The 21,341-nt window shown below is 42.5% G+C and overlaps 2 protein-coding genes across 2 annotated transcripts in view; both read right to left on the bottom strand.

Moving 5' to 3' along the window:
• Positions 1–4,887, bottom strand: part of LOC102813317 (serine protease 42-like) — a 10,156-nt gene extending 5,269 nt beyond the window's left edge. Inside the window, exons 1-4 of the mRNA XM_006868841.1 lie at positions 4,623–4,887; positions 4,170–4,326; positions 3,606–3,868; positions 2,194–2,354 (exon numbers count right to left, since the gene is read on the bottom strand). Of these exons, the coding sequence (XP_006868903.1) occupies positions 2,194–2,354; positions 3,606–3,868; positions 4,170–4,326; positions 4,623–4,887 (846 nt within the window). The remainder of the gene's footprint in view (positions 1–2,193; positions 2,355–3,605; positions 3,869–4,169; positions 4,327–4,622) is intronic.
• Positions 4,888–4,903: 16 nt separating this feature from the next.
• Positions 4,904–18,669, bottom strand: LOC102812935 (serine protease 42-like). Its single transcript, XM_006868840.1, has 7 exons — positions 18,414–18,669; positions 17,958–18,114; positions 17,352–17,617; positions 16,233–16,393; positions 15,743–15,824; positions 15,392–15,469; positions 4,904–4,974 (listed from the first exon to the last, which is right to left on the bottom strand). Exons 1-7 carry the CDS (start codon positions 18,667–18,669, stop codon positions 4,904–4,906), a joined length of 1,071 nt encoding a protein of 356 aa, XP_006868902.1.
• Positions 18,670–21,341: the final 2,672 nt, after the last annotated feature.

Here is a 21,341-nt window from a genome sequence, read left to right as displayed (position 1 = left end):
AAAAAAATTCTTTGTTGGTTACCAGGGGTGGGAGGGAGGGGATGGTAGATCACAAGTTAGGGAATAGTCATATCATAGCTCCAGCATCCGGGAAGGCAAAATACAAGGAAAGGGAAGGCAATGAACAAGAAGGAGGAGAAGCAGAAGAACAAGGAACATAGGAGAGTACTTAGGCAGGTTTGCATGGGCTAAATGGGACAGGGTAAATAGTAATGTATGCTCAACCTTGGAACAACAGGGCTCTGTGATACAGGGATTGAGGCACAGTCTGAATGGGGAGTCCTGATGTGGCACTGTGGGCTAATGCGTCAGACTGCAAAGTTGTTTGAACTGCAAGGTTGGTGGTTCAAGCTCATCAACTGCTCCTTGGAAACCCTATACAGGGTCATTATGGGTCAGAATCAACTCAACGGCACTTAACAACAACAACAATGTTAAGATGCTTGACTGTCTCATGGATATTGGTTTCCCTTGTCTACTACTGTAAAATAGACTCTTGAGTGGGATAGAAAGGAATATCGGGAAACATGATTCCAGAAAGCTTGTAATCCCATCTTTAGCCTATAACTGATTGGAATACCTAAAAGGGGTTCTGGAACTTGTCCAGTGAAATAGGCATCTTGCAGAGCCTTTGGAGCATTTAGGACCTTAGGTGGAATCCTGAGCTCCATCCAGATCTTCTGAGATGGGACACTCCCACTTGAAAGGACAAGCAGACAAGCCTGGAGCAGCTAGAGGAACAGCAGGTACTTCATGAAAGAAAGACAAGCAGGAAAAAAAAACAGAAACAAAAATGGCAATTTGTTTGGCTATTACAAGCACAAACAAGCTGTTCACTGGGGATCCATCAAGGGAAACAATAAAGTCCCTTCAGGACAAACCCTCCTCCAAGACTGAAACTCAAAGGGAACACACGAGCAGGCATGTAAGCTTGCTGGTGACCACATTGGTCTATAAGTGAATGAAAGTGGGGGAAAGGCAGCAATGAAGATATGGGCTGAGTTTGACCACATTCCATAGACTCCTGTCGACCTTGAGATGAGAGAGAGAAGAGGAAGAGCTGGTTGGTCTGAAGTTTGGGCAGACTTGGGAACTCCTGGGCCTACGGACATTGACCTATCCATGGAGGGCTAGAGCTGAGAGTGAAGCATCCAGCTGGCATGAAGTGAGAGGAGACACACAAGAATGCCCAAACTTGCAAATAGTACCCATTTAACGTAGCTTTGATGGTTTGATGATCAGAACTTGACTAGAGGAAGATAAAGAAATTTGATAATGGAAGCAAGCATTACAATTTGATTAACTTGACCTATACTTATGGATGTAGTAGCTCAAAATACCAACCGAAAGGGGAGGAGTCTTCACATCAAGGATCAAACCTATCCCCTCTATACACAGGGCTGATTGGGACAGGCAACTTAGACATTGGTTACCTAAAATGGGGTTGGTGGGGAGGAGGCGATAAATGCATAAAGTGGCTGCCTTACAAGTTTTCAAGAGGGAGTTTAGTTTCAGAGTGTGCGGGGGAAGGTAGAATCCCCACTGAATAATTTTCACCTTGTCTAGATGGGTCTGGTGAATGGAGATGGGGATAGGATTCTTTTGTTTCAATAATGAGTAATTGTTATCATGACTAATTGCAATTGTCACAACTGTAAAGGTAGAAATTGAGTATCAAAAAGAGGGGGGGGCGTAGTTAATCTTACATTCCAGGAACAGAGGACCCTAGGATCATCAAGAGAGAAGAGCATGAGCGGACCTTAACCAGAGAAACAGTGACACCAGAGATGGACACAGAGGTGATGACATGGAGAGATAGAGAAGCTGAAGACTCTAAACTCATGGAAAGAGAAAGGCTGTGTGCTGGTGGCCAGGAGTCTAGCTTGCAGAATGTGTCCTTTGGTTGTTTAAATGATTATATATTCCTAAGCGTTTTTGTGTACACCAAATAAATAAATAAATAAACAGAGGAAATAGAAGCAAATACTGTTAACGAATGATGCATGGAGGGATTTGTAATCACTGCAATGAAACAAAATATGATAGGCTGAGTGCAAAACCGATGTTCTCCCATGTAAACTATCACTCAATTCACAATAAAAGTTTTTTTTAAAAAGCCATGCCATTTAAGAAGGAGGAACTTATTAAGGCAATGATTGAAATGCAGAGGAGACAAAGGGATCATGTACTGACCTGACAAGAATCTTTCCCACCGGCCTTATAGCCACAGACCATCCCTTCCAGTACTAGATCCATAAAACGGGACATAGTCTGCTTCATTATGTTATTACAGTTTTCATACCGGATGATGTACTGGTCGACCTTCCGGAGAATTTCTGAATAACGAGGTTTATCTATAAGCAAAGAAAATCAGCAGTTTGCAGATCTATACAAGTAGACAGGAAAATCACAACCTCCCAGAATCTCCCTGGAAGAAAGCAGAACAATGTATATAGTCTGCATTTGACAGAGGAAGAAACTGAAGTCCAAAGCTGACATGAGGAAAAGAGGAAGTAAGAAGCAAAATCAAGGCAAAAGAGAAACAGGTCAGAAAAATGTAAGACATAACCAAGCTTCCATCCCTCAGAACAGAAGCAGCAATAGTTGATGGGGTCCTGTGCCTCAATAAAACATCTTTATTTTCCAAAGCAGAACCAAAGGCTCTAGGACAGGTAGCACTCCAAAGGTACTAAATCCAACCTCTCCCCAGAACAACAGGCCTTACAGTCTCACAGACAGGGGCCCTCTGCCTCTGTCCATATCCCCAGGGGCAGGAAGCTCCCCACATACTAAGGCAGGTACTTCTAGTGAGGAGCAGCTCTGATCGGCACATAGCTCATCATCCCCGATCTGAAATTCACCCTAGAGAATTCCCCATACCCATCTAGTTTTGTCTCCAGAGAATCTAGAAATCAATAGCCCCCAAACCAAATAAGAATTGAACTCATTGACACTGAGTGTCAGTTCTGATACGTGGCAAATCCATGTGTGCAGAGAAGAACTATACTCCATAGGATTGTTAAGGCTGTGTCCTTTAAGAAAATTACCAGACATTTCTTCCCAAGTGTTTGGGTGTGTTTGACCCAATAATCTTTCAGATAATAGTTGAGCACTTAACCATCTGCACCTCCCAAAGACTCCCAATAAGGCATGTTGTTGTTAAGTGCCGCCAAATCGGTTCTGACCCACAGAGACCCTATACAGGGTTTCCAAGGAATGGTTAGTAAGCTTGAACCTCCAACTTTGCTGTTCAAACCAACTTTGCAATCCAGGACATTAACCCAGAGCACCAAAGTCAGGCGTAGTACCCCATAAATCTATAAAAGGAGACTCCAAAATGTGTTCCTTCTCCTGGCTGAACAGTTCTATTTCCCCCTAAACAAATTTCTTTCCTGAATGGCTTCCATTAAATATTTATGTTGCAACAAAAGATCCCAAACCAGTTTCTGGGAACCTTTGCCCTGACTGCTGCTTAACTGTCCCCCACCTTTACCCACCTGCCAGGTTGTTGGCTTCCCTTTCCTCCCCTTAACTTTCAGTTCTACTCCAGAGCATAAGGTTGCCTCCCTCCTGTCCCAAGTTGCTTCCTGCATGACAAGTCTCACCACCTTCTCCCTGTCGGCCCCAGCCAGTCACCCAGCACCTGGTCCCAGGTGCCACCTTAAAAGTCTCCTTCGGGATGCAGATTGGCTTGATGGTTTTAGTGAAATTCACAGGGAAGAGGAGATGAAGAAGGGCAATGTCATTCTGAACAGTGCCAGTTCTTGTGAACTCAGGGTGGACAATTATGTTTTGGATAGGGACCACCACACTTGTGTTGATTTCACCATATTCCACATCTCCCATCTTGACACTGTAGGTGAAGTGGCTGTGGAAGAGAGAACATGCTCCTCATAGAGAAGAAGTACGTACCACTTGTGCTTTTACATGAGTATCAGATAATTCCCAACCTCTCTCACCACCCTTCCTTGATCACTCTCAATATTGGTTTGCTTGCCCTACTTCCGTAAATATTTCTAGTAAAAAAGACTTAAGAGTCTCTCCCACTTTTATTGTGGGTTCTTTTTGGTTGTTGTTTTGTTTAGTCTTTTGCCAACTTCCCAGGGTTTTTGAGGTAATTGAGCTTTGAAACAGGACTGCCTCCAGAGCTTCCACATTCCACCCCTCACCTTAAAATACAGTGGGCAGCAGTCAGCACCCACTGATTGGAGATGAGGGAGCCTCCACAGATGTGCTTCTTTCGAATCCTCAGGCTCACCTGCCAGGGCCACTCCCCCTCTTTGGAGTCTTCTCCTCCTACTATCTTTACATCAGACTTGCCACATCCTGGGTGAGATGTGTAGGAAAAATTCAAGGAAACAGGCCCAGTATTCCCTAAGCCCACAACTCCCAGAAAATCACCCCATGTCCCTAAAACAGTCAGGGGTGAAGCCATGTCCTCGTAGAATCCGGGAGATGTCCCAGGCCTTGAACCAGCAGACTTCCCCAAGCAAAATCCTGTTACCCTCAGACCCCACTTAATCCTAAGGGCAGGGCCTAGGTCCCCCAGATACCCAGATAGCACTGGGTCCCACTCTGAGTGACTCAGACCTCTTCTCCGGACTCCCCACACGAAGAGTCACCTGGAGAAGAGATCTCGCCAGATCCAGTGATCTCAAAGGACGGCAGAAAGGTGACAGGCAATGGACTCTTGGGGCTCACTTCAGGGTGCTCGAGGCTGCGATCCAAGGGGAGAAAGGCATCGGAGAGTTGCGCTGACTCGCCCCTTGCCCCGTCTGCGTTCACTTCAGCCTTAATAAGTCCAGGCTGAAGAAACAGGAACAGAATCAGAAGAGTCAGGGGGCCGCTGTCATGGCCACAGCTGAAGAGACTGTCTGGGGACGCCATGGGCACTGCTAGAAGCTCAGTCGGCTCCCCCCTCGTAGCGCCCCCTCGTGGCCACTCCCAGCCTTGCGCTCTGTTCTGGCGGAAATCCTGTAGGAAAGTGGCTGGGTACCTGCCACATTATCTCAGCGCACTCACAAAAGAGCTGGTACTGCAAATTTTGGTGCTTGGAAGTCTGCAGCCTGAGTCGTATGAAGGAGTTCAAAAGAACCAGGCATTTGGCATAATGAGAGGCTTCTGCCAAAGATGGAAGCTAAAGTTCATTTTTCTTTTTTCTTTCTGTTTAATGATAATTATGAGTTGATCTTCAAAACTCAGCTAGCCAGTTTAGGAAGACTTCAGACTCTCCAGCATGCTCCCAGGAAGAACATTCATTCAGGCCAGTCCTAGAAATAGCCATTGATTTAGTAGTTGTATGTATAACTCAAACTTCACAATTAGCAAATGAGGTTTAAGGTGTGTCCCCATTGTCTTGTGACTAGGTAAGCATGATTTTGCCAATGTCAACTAATCAGAATTTTTTTATTGTAAATTCCCAGATCTTCTGTATTTAGCTCTGTGAAAAATTCCATTCAATGCAGTACTTTAGTGAATCCTCAACACATACAGCCCATTTCCAGATATTTGTGTTCCTTCAATAAACTCGTTTCTTTAATTTTCACTTTAACTCCAGTTTGCTCACTGACATTTCTTGGTGTCAGAAGTGGGATTTCAAACAAGCATTATCTTCAGTGGCTCTGTGAGGAAGTGAGACCAGTGTTTGGGCATTTGTATGAGTTCACTAAAGCTCTTGCACGTACATAAAATCTTAAGACTTGTTGGGATATGTCTTGAATCTTGAGCTTCCCTTTCTTATGTTGAGTTCTTGGAGAATTATTTAAGGATTCTAGTTTTGTTTCCTGTTTCATTTTGTCTTATCATTTACATTTTGGTCTTACAAAAATTGTTTATAAATTTTGCCTCAGCTAATAGCAGGGAAACATTATCAGATATAGTGCTGGAAGATGAGGCCCTCAGGTTGGAAGGCATTCAAATATGACTGGGAAAGAACTGCCTCCTCAAAGTAGAGTTGACTGTGATTACACAAATGGAGTGCAGCTTTCAGGGCTTTCATTTGCTGGGCACAACTCAAAATGAGAAGAAACAGATGCAAATATTCATTAATATTCAGAATGTGGACTGTACAAAGTATGAGTCTAGGAAAATTAGAAGTTGTCAATTAGAAATGGAATGTATAAAAATCAATATTTTAAGCATTTGTGAGCTGAAATGGACTTGTATTAGCCATTTCGAATCTGGCAATCATATAGGTTACTATTGTCTCAACAAATTCAAAAAAATGATGTCATATATTCATCATCAAAAAGAACATTTTAAGATCTCTATTGAATTACATCACTGTCTGTGATGGGATAATGCCCATACACCTACAAGGAAGACCCGTTAATACTATTATTCAAATTTATGAACCAACCACTAAAGTCAGTGATAATGAAATTGAAGAATTCTACCAATTTTTTCAGTCTGAAATGCATCAAATATGCAATAAAATATATTGATAATTATTGGTGATTGGAATACAAAGATTGGAAACAAAGAGGAAGGATAAATAGTTGGAAAATATGGCCTTGGTTATAGAAGTTATGCTAGAGATTGTATAATAGAATTTTACAAGACCAATAACCTATTCATTGAAAATACATTTTGTTAAAACAACATAAAAGGCCTCATCAGAGGCATACATGAAGAACCAAACTGATTACTTCTGTGAGAAGATAAAGTGGAAAAGCTTAATGTCATTAGCCAAAACAACACCAGGAGCTAACTGTGAAACAGACCATCAATTGCTCCTGGTCTTGTTTGGTTATATGCAACTTCAGGTTAAAGCTAAAGAAAATTAAAACAAGTCCATGAAAGTCAAAATATAACCTTGAATATATCCCACCTGAATTTTAAGATCATCTCAAGAACAGATTTGATGCATTAGACAGTAATGACCAAAGAACAGAAGAGTTGTAGGATGACATTAAGAATATCATATAGAAAGAAATTGTAAAAGGTCATTAAAAAGACAAGAAAAAAAAAGAAAAGACATAAAATGGATGTCAGAAGAGACTCTAAAACTTGCTCTCTAGTGTTGGGATGCTAAAGCAAATGGAAGAAATGAGGACGCCAAAGAGTTGAACAGAAAATTTCAGCTCAAGAAAACAAAGTCAGGTATTATAGTGGAATATGCAAAGATCTCGAGTTAGAAAGCCAAAAGGGAAGAACACACTCAGCATTTCTCAAGCTAAAAGAACTGAAGAAAAAATTCCAGCCTCAACTTGCAATATTGAAGGAATCCATGAGCAAAATACTGAATTGTGCAGAAAGCATCAAAAGAAAATTAAAGGCATACACAGAGTCATTAAATCAAAAAGAAATGGCTAATGGTCAACCATTTCAAGAGGTAGCACATGATCAAGAACCAATGGTACTAAAGGAAGATGTTCAAGCTGCATGGAAGGTATTGGCAATAAAACAAGGCTCCAGGAATTGATGGAATACAAATTGTTATCTTTCAACAAATTGATGCAGCACTGGAGGCACTCACTCATCCATTCCAAGAAATCTGGAAGGCAGCTACCTGGCCAGCCAATTGGAAGACATCCATATTTGTACCCATTCCAAAGAGAGAGAACCCAATAGAATGCAGAGATCATCTAACAATATCATTAATATCACATGCAAGTAAAATTTTGCTGAAGATAATTCATAAACAGCTACAACAGTATAGCAACAGAGAACTGCCAAAAACTCAAGCCGGATTCATAAGAGGACATGCAAGTAGGGAGGGATATCATTGCTGATGTCAAATGGATCTTGGCTGAAAGCAGAGAATACCAGAAAGAGGTTTTCCTGTGCTTTACTGACTATGCAAAGGCTTTTGACTTTCTGGATCATGACAAACTATGGATAATACTGTGAAGAATGTATACGCCAGAATACTTCATTGTGCTCATGAGAAACCTATACATAAACCTATAAGCAGTTGTTCTAACATAGCAAGAGGATACTGAATGGCTTAAAATCAGGAAAGATATGTGCCATGGATGTATTCTTTCACCATACTTGTTCTTCTCATATGTTGTTGTTGTTGTTGGGTGCCATTGAATTGGTACTGACTCATATATGCACAGCAGAATGAAACACTGCCCAATCCTGGGTCAAACTCATTATTGTTGCCATACTTGAGCCCACTGATGATGCCACTTTGCCCATCCATCTCGCTGGGGCCTTCCTCTTTTTCTCTGACCCTCCACCCTACCAAACATGATATCCTTCTCCAGCGACTGGTCCCTCTTGACAACATGCCTGAAGTATGAGAGACGAAGTTTGGCCATCCTGGCCTCCAAGAAGCACTCTGGCTGCACTTCTTCCAATACAGATCTATTTGTTCTTTTGGCAGCCCATAGCACTTTCAATATTCTCCTCCAACACCATAACTCAAAAGCATCAATTCGTTTACAGTCTTCCTTAGTCACTGTCCAGCTTTCACAAGCATATGAGGTTATTGAAAATACCATGGCTTGGGTCAGGTGCATTTTCGTCCTCAAGCTGACATCTTTGCTCTTCAACATTTTTAAAAGGTCTTGTGCAGATGATTTGCCTAATGTAATACATTGTTTGATTTCTTGACTGCTGCTTCCATGAGTGTTGATAGTTGATCCAAGAAGAATGAAGTCCTTGACAATTTCAATCTTTTCTCCATTGATAAGAATGTTGTTTATCGGTCCAGTGGTGAGGATTTCTGTTTTCTTTACATTGAGATGCAACCCATATTGAAGGCTATTTTAAGTCCTCTTCACTTTCAGCAAGCAAGGTTGTATCATCTGCATATCACAGGTTGTTAATGAGTCTTCCTCCAATCCTGATGCCATGTTCTTCTTCATATAATCCAAATTCTTAGATTTTTTGCTCAGCATACAGGTTGAATAAGTATGCTGAAAGACTACAACGCTGGTGTACACCTTTCCTAATTTTAAGCCATTCAGTGTTCCCTTGTTCTGTTCGAATAACTGCCTCTTGGTCTATGTACAGGTTCCTCACGAACATTATTAAGTGTTCTGGAATACTCATATTTTCCAATATTGTCCATAACTTGTCATGATCCACACAATCAAAAGCACAGGTAAACATCTTTCTGGTATTCTCTGCTTTCAGCCAAGATCCAGCTGATGTTATCCTTTACCAGCTAATGCACCCATATAAAATTTTCATTGGTCTCCATCAGAATTTAATTGGTATGATCATTCAACAGCAGTATTTGCACGTTGAGTAGGACTTGGAGATATTATGGCACATGTACAAGTATTAACTAAATACATGCATACTGCTCTTAACTACAGTGTCCATGGACTTCAAGATAGCAGTAACAAATTAGCTATGATGAGAATAATAGTATTTCAAAATAGAATGGCTCTTGACATTCTCACTTCAGCCCAGGAAGGTACTTATGCCACTGTAAAGTCTGATTGTTGTAGCTATGTGGTTGTTGTTAAGTGCCATCAAGTTGGTTCCAACTCATAGGGACCCTGTCTAGGGTTTCCAAGAAGCAGCTGGGGGGTTTGAACTGCCAGCTTTATGGTTTTTGCAGTCAAGTACTGATCCAACAGTGCCATACCGAAAGTTGTGGCTATAGATCTGATAATAGTGCTAAGATTACACTCTATGCTCATCTTGTGCAGCATGTAGTTTCTCATCTTACTGGTCTTGTTTTCTCTTTAAATGAAATTATGTATAGTTTTTCTCTTGGGATGAATGGATGGTGGAAACAATTCTTATTCTATTTGGGAATATATATATTCCTCATGGTTTCTAATGCTGTAATTGTAAAATGTTTTTTCTGGTTTTGTCCAACACATTTTATATATGAAATGCTGTGTTTCAGAACCAATTAATCCTTCAAAAAAAATTATGGTGCTGTGTCTTGAAGAAGACACTACAAACAGTGTATGGAGCCTCTCATTTAGGCTCTGTTATAGATTGAATAGTGTCCCTCAAAATATATGTCAGCTTGGCAGGACCATGATCCTCCAGTGTAGCAGTTATGTAATGATCCCCAGTGATGTGAACTGATGTGATAAGCCAATCCGTTGTAAGTGGACTAAGGGTGGGATGCAACTCTCTTAATTTCATCACAGCCCACCTAATGTAACTGGAGTTTCCTTGGGATGTGGCTTGCAACATTTTCTCTGTTTGTTTGGTTTGGTTTTTGCCAAACTTTTTATTTAGTATTCTGTAGTTGTTTAACACACATTTAAATAACTGTAATTGGGAGGAGCAGTGAAGGGGAGATTCTTGCAGAATCCCGAAGAAATGTCCAGCATTATCCTTTTGTTCTAAGTTTACTAGGTGAGTAGCACCTTCCTTACTTAAGTATCTGATCTCAGGTTTTGCACACTGAGAACACTGAGATTTCAGTTTGAAGACACCCTGAAATCTTAGTGTAGCAAATCCAACCACCCTTCTAATATCTAGTTTGCTTATATATATCTGCAGGGTGATTCATGTCTCCATTTTAGATGGCTAGATGTTTATGGAAGATATTAGTATTGCTTGTTTCATTTCCTGGGAAGAATCAAATAGGAAGTTGCCTTGAGGGACACTTAAGAGAATTACAACACTAGTAACACCTTTTATCTTACAAGAGATAAAAGGAGAGAAAAGCAAGCAGAGAAACAAAGCCCTAACATCACCAAGACAGGAGAGTCAGGAGTGGAATGTGTCCTCGACCAGGGGAAGATTGATGCCAAGATACATAGATATATCTAAGGGATGCCTAGCCTACAAATGCAGAAAGGAGACAAGAGCCTTCCTCTTAAATTACGAGCCAAGAGAGAGAGAAAGCCTTTCTTTATAGCTGGGGTCATAAATTCAGACTTTTATCCTCATAAACTGTTCAACCACTTCTATAGGCATCATATGATCAAGAAATAATGGTACTAAAGTACAGTGTTGTCTGTGATAGGATAATATCCATACACCTACAAGGAAGACCAGTTAATAGCACTATTTTTCAAATTTATACACCAACCACTAAAGCCAGTGATGATGAAACTGAAAAATTCTACCAACTTCTTCAATTTAATATTGATCAAACATGCAATCAAGATGTATTGATAATTACTGGTGATTGTAATGCAAAGACTGAAAACAAAGAGGAAGGATCAGTCATGGAAAATATGGTCTTGGTGATAGAAACAATGCTGGAGATTCCAAGACAGAATTTTGTAAGACCAAAGACATAAGACATCTATACACATGGACCTCACCAGATAGAATACACAGAAATAAAATAGACTATGACTGTGGGAAAAGAGATGGTGGGAAAGCTCCATATCATCAGCCAAAACAAGGCCAGGGGCAGACTGTGGAACAGACCATCAATTGCTCATATGCAAGTTCAAGCTGAAGCTGAAAAAAAAAGAAAACTACTCTACTCCACAAGAGTCAAAATATTACCTTGAACATATCCCACCTGAATTTAGAGATCATCTCAAGGACAGATTTGATACATTAGACACTAATGACTAAAGACCACAAGAGTTGTGGGGTAACATCAAGAACATCATACAGAAAGAAAGCAAAAGGTCATTAAAAAGACAAGAAAAAAGGCAAAGACCAAAATGGTTGTCAGAAGAGACTCTGAAATTTGCTCTCCAGCATAGAAATGCTTACAAAATGGAAGAAATGAGGAGGCAAAAGAGCTGAATACAAAATTTCAAAGGGCACCTCAAAAAGACAGAGTCAAATATTATAATGCAAAATGCCAAGAACTGGAATTAGAAAAACAAAAAGGAAGAACATGCTCAGCATTTCTCAACCTGTAAGAACCTAGGAAAAAATTTAAGCCTCAACTTGAAATACTGAAGGATTCTATGGGCAAAATATTAAATGATGCAGAAAACATCAACAGAAGATGGAAGTACACAGAGTAGACAGGGATGGGCAACTTGGACACTGGCTACCCAAAATGGGGGGACTACAAAAACAAGAAGTGACTGGCTTACAAGCTTTCAAAAGGGAGCCTAGATCCAGAGGGCGCGGAGGAAGGTAGAATCTCCACTGAGTAGTATCCAATCTGTCTGGGTGGAGCTAATGAAAGGAGATGGGGCTAAGTCCCTTGTGGTACAATGGTGAATAATTGTTATCAGGACTGACTGTGAGGGCTAGAAATGTAAAGGTGGACATTTTGTAGCAAAAGGAGGGGAGTGATTGACTTTGCAGTCCAGGAGTAGAGGTCCCTTGAACTATCATGGAAGAAGAGTGGAGTGTGGGACCCTACCCAGAGAAGCAGTGATGCCAGAGATGGAAGCAGAAAGGATGACATGGAGACATGGTGTGGCTGGGGACTCTAGACCCAGAGAGGGAGATGGGCTGTGTGCTGATGATGGAAGGAATACACAGAGTCACTGTACCAAAAAGTCAAAGATTAATCACCTCAAGAGGTAGCATATGCTCTAATTCACTAATTAGTAGGTGTCCTATACAAATTCTGGATGCCAATCCAATGCCCAATTTTTCCATTGTAAAAATATTTAACCAGTTTGTGACTAATTTTTAACTTAATTGTCCTTTTATTATCTTATTTACTGAAATATGTTTAAACTTCAAGTGTCAAAATAATAAAATATTGACTTACCAAAAAAAAAAGGATATAACATATGATAAGAGCCAATGATACTGAAAGAGGAAGTCCAAGGTGCATTAGTGCCCAATGTGTATGTGTATATATATAGAACATTATATCAAGGAAATGACTCACAGTTGTAGAAATAGAGTCCCAAGTACAGGTCAGGCAAACCAAGATCAGCGAATGGGCCTGGAAGGCAGGAATCCCAAGTTGGGGCACAGAGGTGGCAGCAGGGTAACAGGTGACCAAGGCCTGGGCAGGAGTGATGTAGAACCGACAGCGCAGAGCATACAAGCTGGGCGACAGGAACACATGTGCATGGTCCTGTGGTGGGTGTCCACTTTTCCAGGCACACTCAGCAGGCAAGCTCAGCAGGCAAACACAAAATAGAGAAGGCCATTGGCTTAGGTTCAAAGAACCAGAGGTTTGAGAACAACCCAGATGCGAGATACAGACCCAGAGGGGAAGAGAGTGAGTCTTTCCTGTATATCAATTATATTGGAAGCAGGCCACACCACCAAGGAAACATCCTTTCAGTTGATTGGCTGCCTATAGCCAATCATCATAGAGGTAACTATGCCTGCTCACAGTTAATCTAATGATGAAAACTTGTTAGATATTATCAAACATCTTGAGGCAACGAGTTGCTAGGCCTGGAGTTTCGGGACCATAGTCTCAGGAAACACCATGGTCAATTGGACTAACATAGTTTACAAAGACAATGTTCTACATCCTACTTTAATGAGTCAAGTCTGGGATCTTGAAAACTCATGAGCGGTCATCAAAGGTGCAGTTATTGGTCTCTCCATGTGCAGAAGAAAGAAGAGTGATAAGAATTGAAGAGTCTTGGAATCCATTAGTCCAATGGACTAATGGAACATGTGAACACCAGTCTGCACAACCCTGAGACCAAAAGAACTTTACAGTGTCTGCTTACCACTACCAACTGCTCTGGAAGTGATCACATTCAAGAGTCCTGGGTAGAAATGTGGGAGAAAGTGTGGAATAAACTCAAAATTATTTGATTTTAAAAAGACCAGCTTTACTAGTCAGAAAGAGACTAGAAGAATCTGAGATTGTGGTTCTTGACCACACTTCAGATCTAGAAAGGAACGCACCCTTGTAGCCCAATTTTCAGCCATGTAGTAGATAGGTATATAGAGAGGACAACAGCACTAGTAAGGTATACTCACCATGGACTGGTCAGTCATTCAAAAGCAAAGGGGCAACATTTCCCTAAGGACAAAGTTGAGAAGGGATAAGAAGTTGGGTGGAAATAGACATAGCAGAGAGGAAGTTGGATAACTGTTGTTGCATGAAGGGGATTATAATCATTGAGATGAAACAAAGCGTATATATTATTTGTCGAATGCAAAGTTTGGATCTTCTCTGTAAATCTTTACTCAATTCACAATAAAAAGTTTAAATAACAATACAAAGGAATACCATACAGGATAGATTCCAAAATTCACCACATCAAAATTTTCAAAACCAAAGATAAAGAATTAAGAGAGCAGCACAGCACCAAAAAGACTAAACTTAGATTTGTTGTCAGAAACCAGGCAGGCAAGAAGACAATGAGATGACATATATAAAATCCTGAAAGAATGGTCTTGCCAACTAAAATACATATATCCAACAAAAGTGTTTCTCAAATACTTTGGTGAAACTAGGACATTTCCATAAGCAGCAATTAAGGGAATGTATTAAAACCAGACCATCCTTATGAGAAATATTATAGGGACTCCTTCAGAGAGGGGATCAATAACATCAAGCAACCATCTGACATAAAGACACACATTAGTATCACCCAGATATCAACCCAGACAAAGAAATCTAAAAAGTAAATTAAAATTGGAGTCCTGGTGTGGTGCCATGGGTTAATGCTCTGGACTGCAAAGTCAGTTTGAATCACAAGGTCATCAGTCCAAGCTCACCAGCTACTCCTCAAAAACCCTATACAGAGTCGCTATGGGTCGGAACTGACTCGACAGTGCTTAATAACAACAACATCTAACATCACTTTTTTTAAAAAAAAGTAAATTAAAGTCACATCACAGCAGACTGACAGCACTCCAGGGTCCTTGGGATTAGGAGACATGTCAGGGCTTTCTCAGATACCCCATGGACCTCAGTTTCTGTCAATGTATAATCTAAGAGATGGAAAGTTAATGGAGAAACATTAATATCTGCTATGAAATACTACTTTTCCCAGGTGCTCAGGTACATAAGCACAGAACATAAAACCAGTTGACCCAAGACAAATGTGGCTTCTGGTAAAATATTGACACTCTTTCTCATACCTGGTGCTTAATGCCACTTCTGTGAGACCCTGAGTACCTTTATTCTCTCTCAGCACCTCTTCTGGACCTCCCACCCAAGCCTACCCACAACCCTAAGTCTATGTCCATTCTGATTGGCCATTTTCCAGACCATAGTGTTCTTAAACACTGTGACTACACCTGTGTATGTTGTTGTTAAGTGCCATTGAGTCGATTCCGACCCATAACAACCCTGTACAGGGTTTCCAAGGAACAGCTGGTGAGCTTGAATGGTAATCCCCAAAGCCCTACATGTAGCCTGAAGTCTCTCTAGAGCCCCTAACCCATGCAGTCAGCTGCCACCACATTTTAGGCCCCATCCCCAGACATCCCACACATCCCCCAACTTAAGCAGAATGCCAAATGTCCTTTCCAAGCCTGTTCCTGTGTGCCCTGCCACCACCAGTCTCCCCAGGCAGAAACACAGGGTCCTCCTCAATGTCTCCCTGAGCCCCACACCCACATGCAATCAATCAATCACCAAGAACCAAAGATTCAACCGGAAAAATACCTCTTTCACCGTCTCCCTGAGCCAGGCCCTGCTCACAGCGCAGATGCTTTTGCTGGATGATGAACACCAATTCCGAGCCTGCAGTCCAGTCACCACACAGCTCAGGGAGGCATTGAGCTTAAAGGCCCCACCTCCCATCTCCAGTCCTGCCTAACAAAGCCTAGGCCCTTGGCAGAGCATTTCAAGTCACACATATTCCAACTTCAACATCTCGGGTCACATTGGCCATTCATTACTCCAGATGGAGGAAATATTCCCTAAATACGACAAATTTCATAGAACTCTGAGCCACTGCACATGCTGTTCCCTCTCCCTACATAGCTTTCTTTCCTTTTCAAGAAACACTAGGACCTGTCACCTCTAGCACCTGGCTCAAATCGCCTCCTTTGCAGAGAGGCAGCTTAGTGCAGAGGAAAGTGCATGGGCTCTGAAGCTGGATAGGTAATCATAGGAGATGGGGTCTTTGGACCTCACTTTCCACATCTATATAAAAGGTATGATATCTATGTTGCAGGGTTGTTATGAAGGTTAACTGAAATAATCTGGGTAAATGCTTACTCAGGCCCACTGAGGGCCAGAAGAAGAATTCAATTCATGGAACTTACATTAATAATATTATGCACTCTCAACGTCCCCACACTCCAACAGGGCTGCTCCCTTTTGAAGGAAAAGAACAGGCCGATTCAGGGAAACCATAGTGAATTTCCCCTGCAAATCTCCTTAGCTCAACGAAGGGGTGAACAGAGGGAGCCGGCAAATCACCCAGGCTGTGCCACTTGAAAATGAGGAGCTCTGAAGTGACAATCAAAATGCAAAGGAGACAAGGGGACCATGTACTGACCTGACAAGAATCTTTCCCACCAGCCTTATAGCCACAGACCATTCCTTCCACTACCACATCAGTCAAACGGGACATGATCTGCTTCATTATGTTGTTACAGTTTTCATAGCGGATGACGTACTGGTCAACCTTCTGGAGAATTTCTGAAAAAGGAGACAGACCTACAAGCAAAGAAAATCAACAGTTTATGCATCTACAAAAGTACACAGGAAGTCCCCCTAGGACTAAGAATCCCCCTGGTAGAAAGCAGGACAATATGTCTGGTCTGCATTTGACACAGGAGGAAATTGAAGCCCAAAGCTGACATGAGGAGAGGAGAAAGTAAGAAACAAAACCAAGATAGGAGAAGGAAGAGGGCACAACCACAGTAGTAGCAGTGATGGTGAAGGGGTACTGTGAATCAGTGAAGCATTTTTACTTTGCAGAGCAGGATCACAGACTCTAGGACAGGTAGCATCCCAAAGATATCAAATCCAGCCTACAGTTTCACAGACAGGGACCCTCTCTGCTTCTACATCCCAAGGATAGGAGGCTCCCCACCCACCAAGGCAGGTGCTTCAGTGTGATTAGCACACAGCTCATCACCCCCTGATCTGAAATTCACTCTGGAAAATACCCCAGGTGCTGGGGTGGGTTTACCCCACAAAACTTTCAGTGAATAGTTGAGCACTTAACCACCTACAACCCTCAAGGACTCCTGATGAGGCCCAGTCCTCCACGAATCTGCAGAAGACCTTACAGTGTGCTCCTTCTTCTGACTGAACAGCTCCAGTTGCCCCAGCTAAATGTCTTTCCTAAATGGCTACCAAGGAGACCTGGTATGGCACTGTAGAATAAGTACTGGACTGCTAACTGCAAGGTCGGTGGTTCAGACACACCAGGCACTCTCAGAAATCCTGTAAAGGGTGGCTACAAGCGGGAATCAACTCAAAGGCACACAACAACAGAAAATGGCTGCCATCAGATACTTGAGTTACAAAAAAGACCTAAAACTAGTTTCGGGAGTACCCAGACAAACCACGGAACCACTGGCCCAACTGTTGCTAAACTCTTCCCCCTGCCCCTTACCCATCTGCCCTCCCTCCTGCCCCAAATTTGCTTGCTGCATGACAAACTCACCGCCTTCTCCCTGATGGCCCCAGCCAGTCACCCAGCACCTGGTCCCAGCTGCCACCTTAAAAGTCTCTTTCGGAATGCAGATTGGCTTGATGGTTTCAGTGAAATTCACAGGGAAGAGGAGATGGAGAAGGGCAATATCATTCCGAATGGTTCCAATTCTTGTGAACTCAGGGTGGACAATTATGTTTTGGATAGGGACCACCACACTTTGGTTGACTTCATTATAAATACTCAGATCTCCCATCTTGACACTGTAGGTGAAATAGCTGTGGAAGAGAGAACATACTCCTTATAGAGACCTGGGAAACACCATTTGTGCTTTTACATGAGTGTCAGATAATTCCCCACTTCTTTCTTCTCGATCTCCTTCACCACTCTCCCTACCACCAAAAAAAGAACCCCTCCGTGATCATTCAAGATTGACTTGATTCCCTTACCCTTAAATATTACTAATAAAAGACTACCAATTTAGAATCCCTCCCACTTTTATTGTGGGTTCTTTTTGGTTGTTGTTTTGTTTAGTCTTTTGCCAACTTCCCAGGGTTTTTGAGGTAATCGAGCTTTGAAACAGGACTGCCTCCAGAGCTTCCACATTCCACCCCTCACCTTAAAATACAGTGGGCAGCAGTCAGCACCCACTGATTGGAGATGAGGGAGCCTCCACAGACGTGCTTCTTTCGAATCCTCAGGCTCACCTGCCAGGGCCACTCCCCCTCTCTGGAGTCTTCTCCTCCTACTATCTTTACATCAGACTTGCCACATCCTGGGTGAGACCGGTAGGAAAAATTCAAGGAAACAGGCCCAGTATTCCCTAAGCCCACAACTCCCAGAAAATCACCCCATGTCCCTAAAATAGTCAGGGGTGAAGCCATGTCCTCGTAGAATCCGGGAGCAGATGTCCCAGGCCTTGAACCAGCAGACTTCCCCAAGCAAAATCCTGTTACCCTCAGACCCCACTTAATCCTAAGGGCAGGGCCTAGGTCCCCCAGATATCCAGACAGCACTGGGTCCCACTCTGAGTGACTCAGACTTCTTCTCCGGACTCCCCACACAAAGTGTCACCTGGAGAAGAGATCTCGCCAGATCCAATGATCTCGAAGGACGGCAGAAAAGTGACAGGTGATGGATTCTCTGGGCTCGTTTCAGGATGCTCGAGGTTGTCCAGGCCTCCCTCTGTGCCTGCTAGGGCCTTGCTGAGCCCCGGCTGAAGGAGCAGGAGCAAAATCAGGAGAGCCAGGGGGCTCTCATTGCCGCTGCCGCTGCTGAGAAGACAGCCAGGGGATGCCATGGACACTGCCAGCGACACAGATCCTCTCATGGCGCCTCCTTGCGGTCACTCCAGGCCCTGCGCTCTGGTTCTGGCGGGAAACGAGGTGGGGAAGTGCAGGTCCCTCCGAGTCGCCTCAGCTCCGCCCACAGAAGAGCAAGACCGGCGAGTTCTGAAGCTTGGAGGTCTCTTGCCTAAAAGTCAGTTACGGAGCTCAAAAGAAGCAGCTGGCAGGTGGAAGCAGAGGCTTCCGCTAAAAATATAGGCCTGAGTCCTTTCTCTTTCTTTTATTTTCTTTTCTTTCTTTCTGTCTTCCTTTCTTTCTCGTTCCTCCTTCCTTCTTTCTTTCTCGTTCTTCCTTCCTACTTTCTTTTTTTCATGTTTACTGCTGATTCTGAATTGACCTTCAAAAGTGAGCAAGCCAGCATACCTTAGCAAGCCTTTAGACTCCCCTCTTTCCCGTCTCACAGCATGCTCAGGAAGAGCTTTCACTCAGGCTGGCCCTAGAAATAGGCATACACTGTTACAGGACTCAAACTTGACCATTAGCAAAACAATATTTTTTAAGTCTCGCCATTGTCTTGTGTCTGTTAGAGCATGATTTTGTAAATGTCGGTCAATCAGAATTTTTTCTTTTAAATTCCTAGATCTTCTGTATTTGAGCTCTGTGGAAACTCCCATTCACTGCAGTACTTTGATTAATCCTCATGACGTGCTATACGATTCTGGGTCTCTTGGTTTCTTCAATAAGGTCTTTCCTGTAACATTCACAGTAGTTCCAGCTTTCTCTTGACAATGGGAATGGTTGTGTGCTCTGGATCCACTCAGTTCCTCACTCCAGAACTCTGCCTAAGACCATGATGTTAGGACACTCTTGAGAAAACTGTTAGAACTTGATATGACTCTCCCAATTTAGTGTCTACACTTAAAAGGCAAGTGGTATCTGATCTCCTGCCCCTTCTAGTGAGTTACCTGGCTTGGAGTGCATGAAGATGGGTGGTCTGGGAAGTGGTTGAGGACCCTTCATTCTCCCATATTGGTACTTCAACTCAGGACTTCATTCACCAAATCTAGATTTTGGGATGGGGGTCCGTGATGGTTAGCATTGTGTGTCGACTTCGCAGGGCCATGATTCCTGATGATTTGGCAATTATGTAGTGATCTCCCAAGATGAGATCTGATATCGTGTAATCGCTTCTCTGGTGAGATGTGTTATAACCAGCCAACCAGTTGAAAAGGTTGTGGTGTGACCTGATTCCAATATATATGAATGCTGTGTAAACGCTTTTATTTTTTGCTGGATTTGGGTCTTGCATATATCTAATCATCATCTGATCTTCAGTTCTTTGCACTTGAGCCAGCAGCTTCCCAATCCTGGGAGGCTGTTATCTTACCTTCTGATCTTGGATTCATTCCCCTCCATAGCCAGTAACCTGCCATCTGACCTGCCAGTTTTGGTTCCTCAGCCCCTGCAACAACATGAGCCAGGAGAAGCCTCCACCATGAATAAGACCTATGAACTTGAAACTTGCAAGCCTCTACAAGACTCTGAAAGTGGCTTTTGCATGTAGAAAAGCTAAAGCGACTGGAAGACACGATAAAGTTAAAAGTGCTAAACAGAAAATTTCAAAGGACAGTTCAAGAAGACAAAGTAAAGTACTATAATGAAATGTGCAATGACCGAGAGTTTAAAAAAAGAGAGAATAGCACAGTCAGCATTTCTCAAGCTAAAAGGACTGAAGAAAAGACCCAAGCCTCGGGTTGCAAGATTGTAAGATTCTACGGCAAAATATTGAATGATGCAGGAAGCATCCAAAGAAAATGGAAAGAATACACAGTCACTGTACAAAAAAAAAAAAGTCATACCATATGATCAAGAACCAATAGTAATGAAGGCATCGTATGATCAAGAAGTGATGGTATTGAAGGAAGAAGTCCAACCTGCACTGAAGGCACTGGCTAAAAACAAGGCTCCAGGACCTGACAAATTAAAATGTTTTAACAAACTGATGCAGCTCTGGAAGCGCTCACTCACCTGTACCAAGAAATCTGGAAGACACCTGCCTGGCCAACCAATTGGAACAGATCCATATTTGTGCCCATTCCACAGAAGGGTAACCCAAAGGAATGTGGAAATTATTGAGCAATATCATCAATATCAGGAGTGCAGTGGCTCCATACGATAAGCAATGGACTGTGAACTACAAAGTCTACAGTTTGAGCCCACCAACTGCTGTTCCATGAGAGAAAGATGAGGTTCTCTGCTCCTGAGAAGATTTAAACCCTGGGAAACCCTCTATCGCATCTCTATGAGTCCGAACCGACTCTATAACACTTAACAACAACAATAATCATCAATATCATATGTAAGTAAACTTTTGCTGAAGATTCTTTTAAAATGGTTGCAACAATACATCAACAGAGAGCTGCCAGATATTGAAGACAGATTCAGAAGAGGATGGGAAACTGGGGATATCACTGCAGAGAAAACCAGAAAGATGTTTACTTGTGCTTTATTGACTATGCAATGGCATTCAGCTGTGGATCACAACAAACTATGAATAACACTGATAAGAATGGGTAGTCCATAGAGTGGAGAGTGAAGCATCCAGCTGATAAGAAGAGAGGGCATACGCATAAGAACACCCACACTTGCAGATAATACCCACTTATCCTGGCTTCAGTGACTGGATGATCAGAGCTCAACCAGAAGTAAAAAGAAG

This window comes from Chrysochloris asiatica, unplaced genomic scaffold (assembly GCF_000296735.1).
Source record: "Chrysochloris asiatica unplaced genomic scaffold, ChrAsi1.0 scaffold00124, whole genome shotgun sequence".
NCBI classification, from domain to species: Eukaryota; Metazoa; Chordata; class Mammalia; order Afrosoricida; family Chrysochloridae; genus Chrysochloris; species Chrysochloris asiatica.
This window is presented reverse-complemented; position numbering and strand designations above follow the sequence as displayed.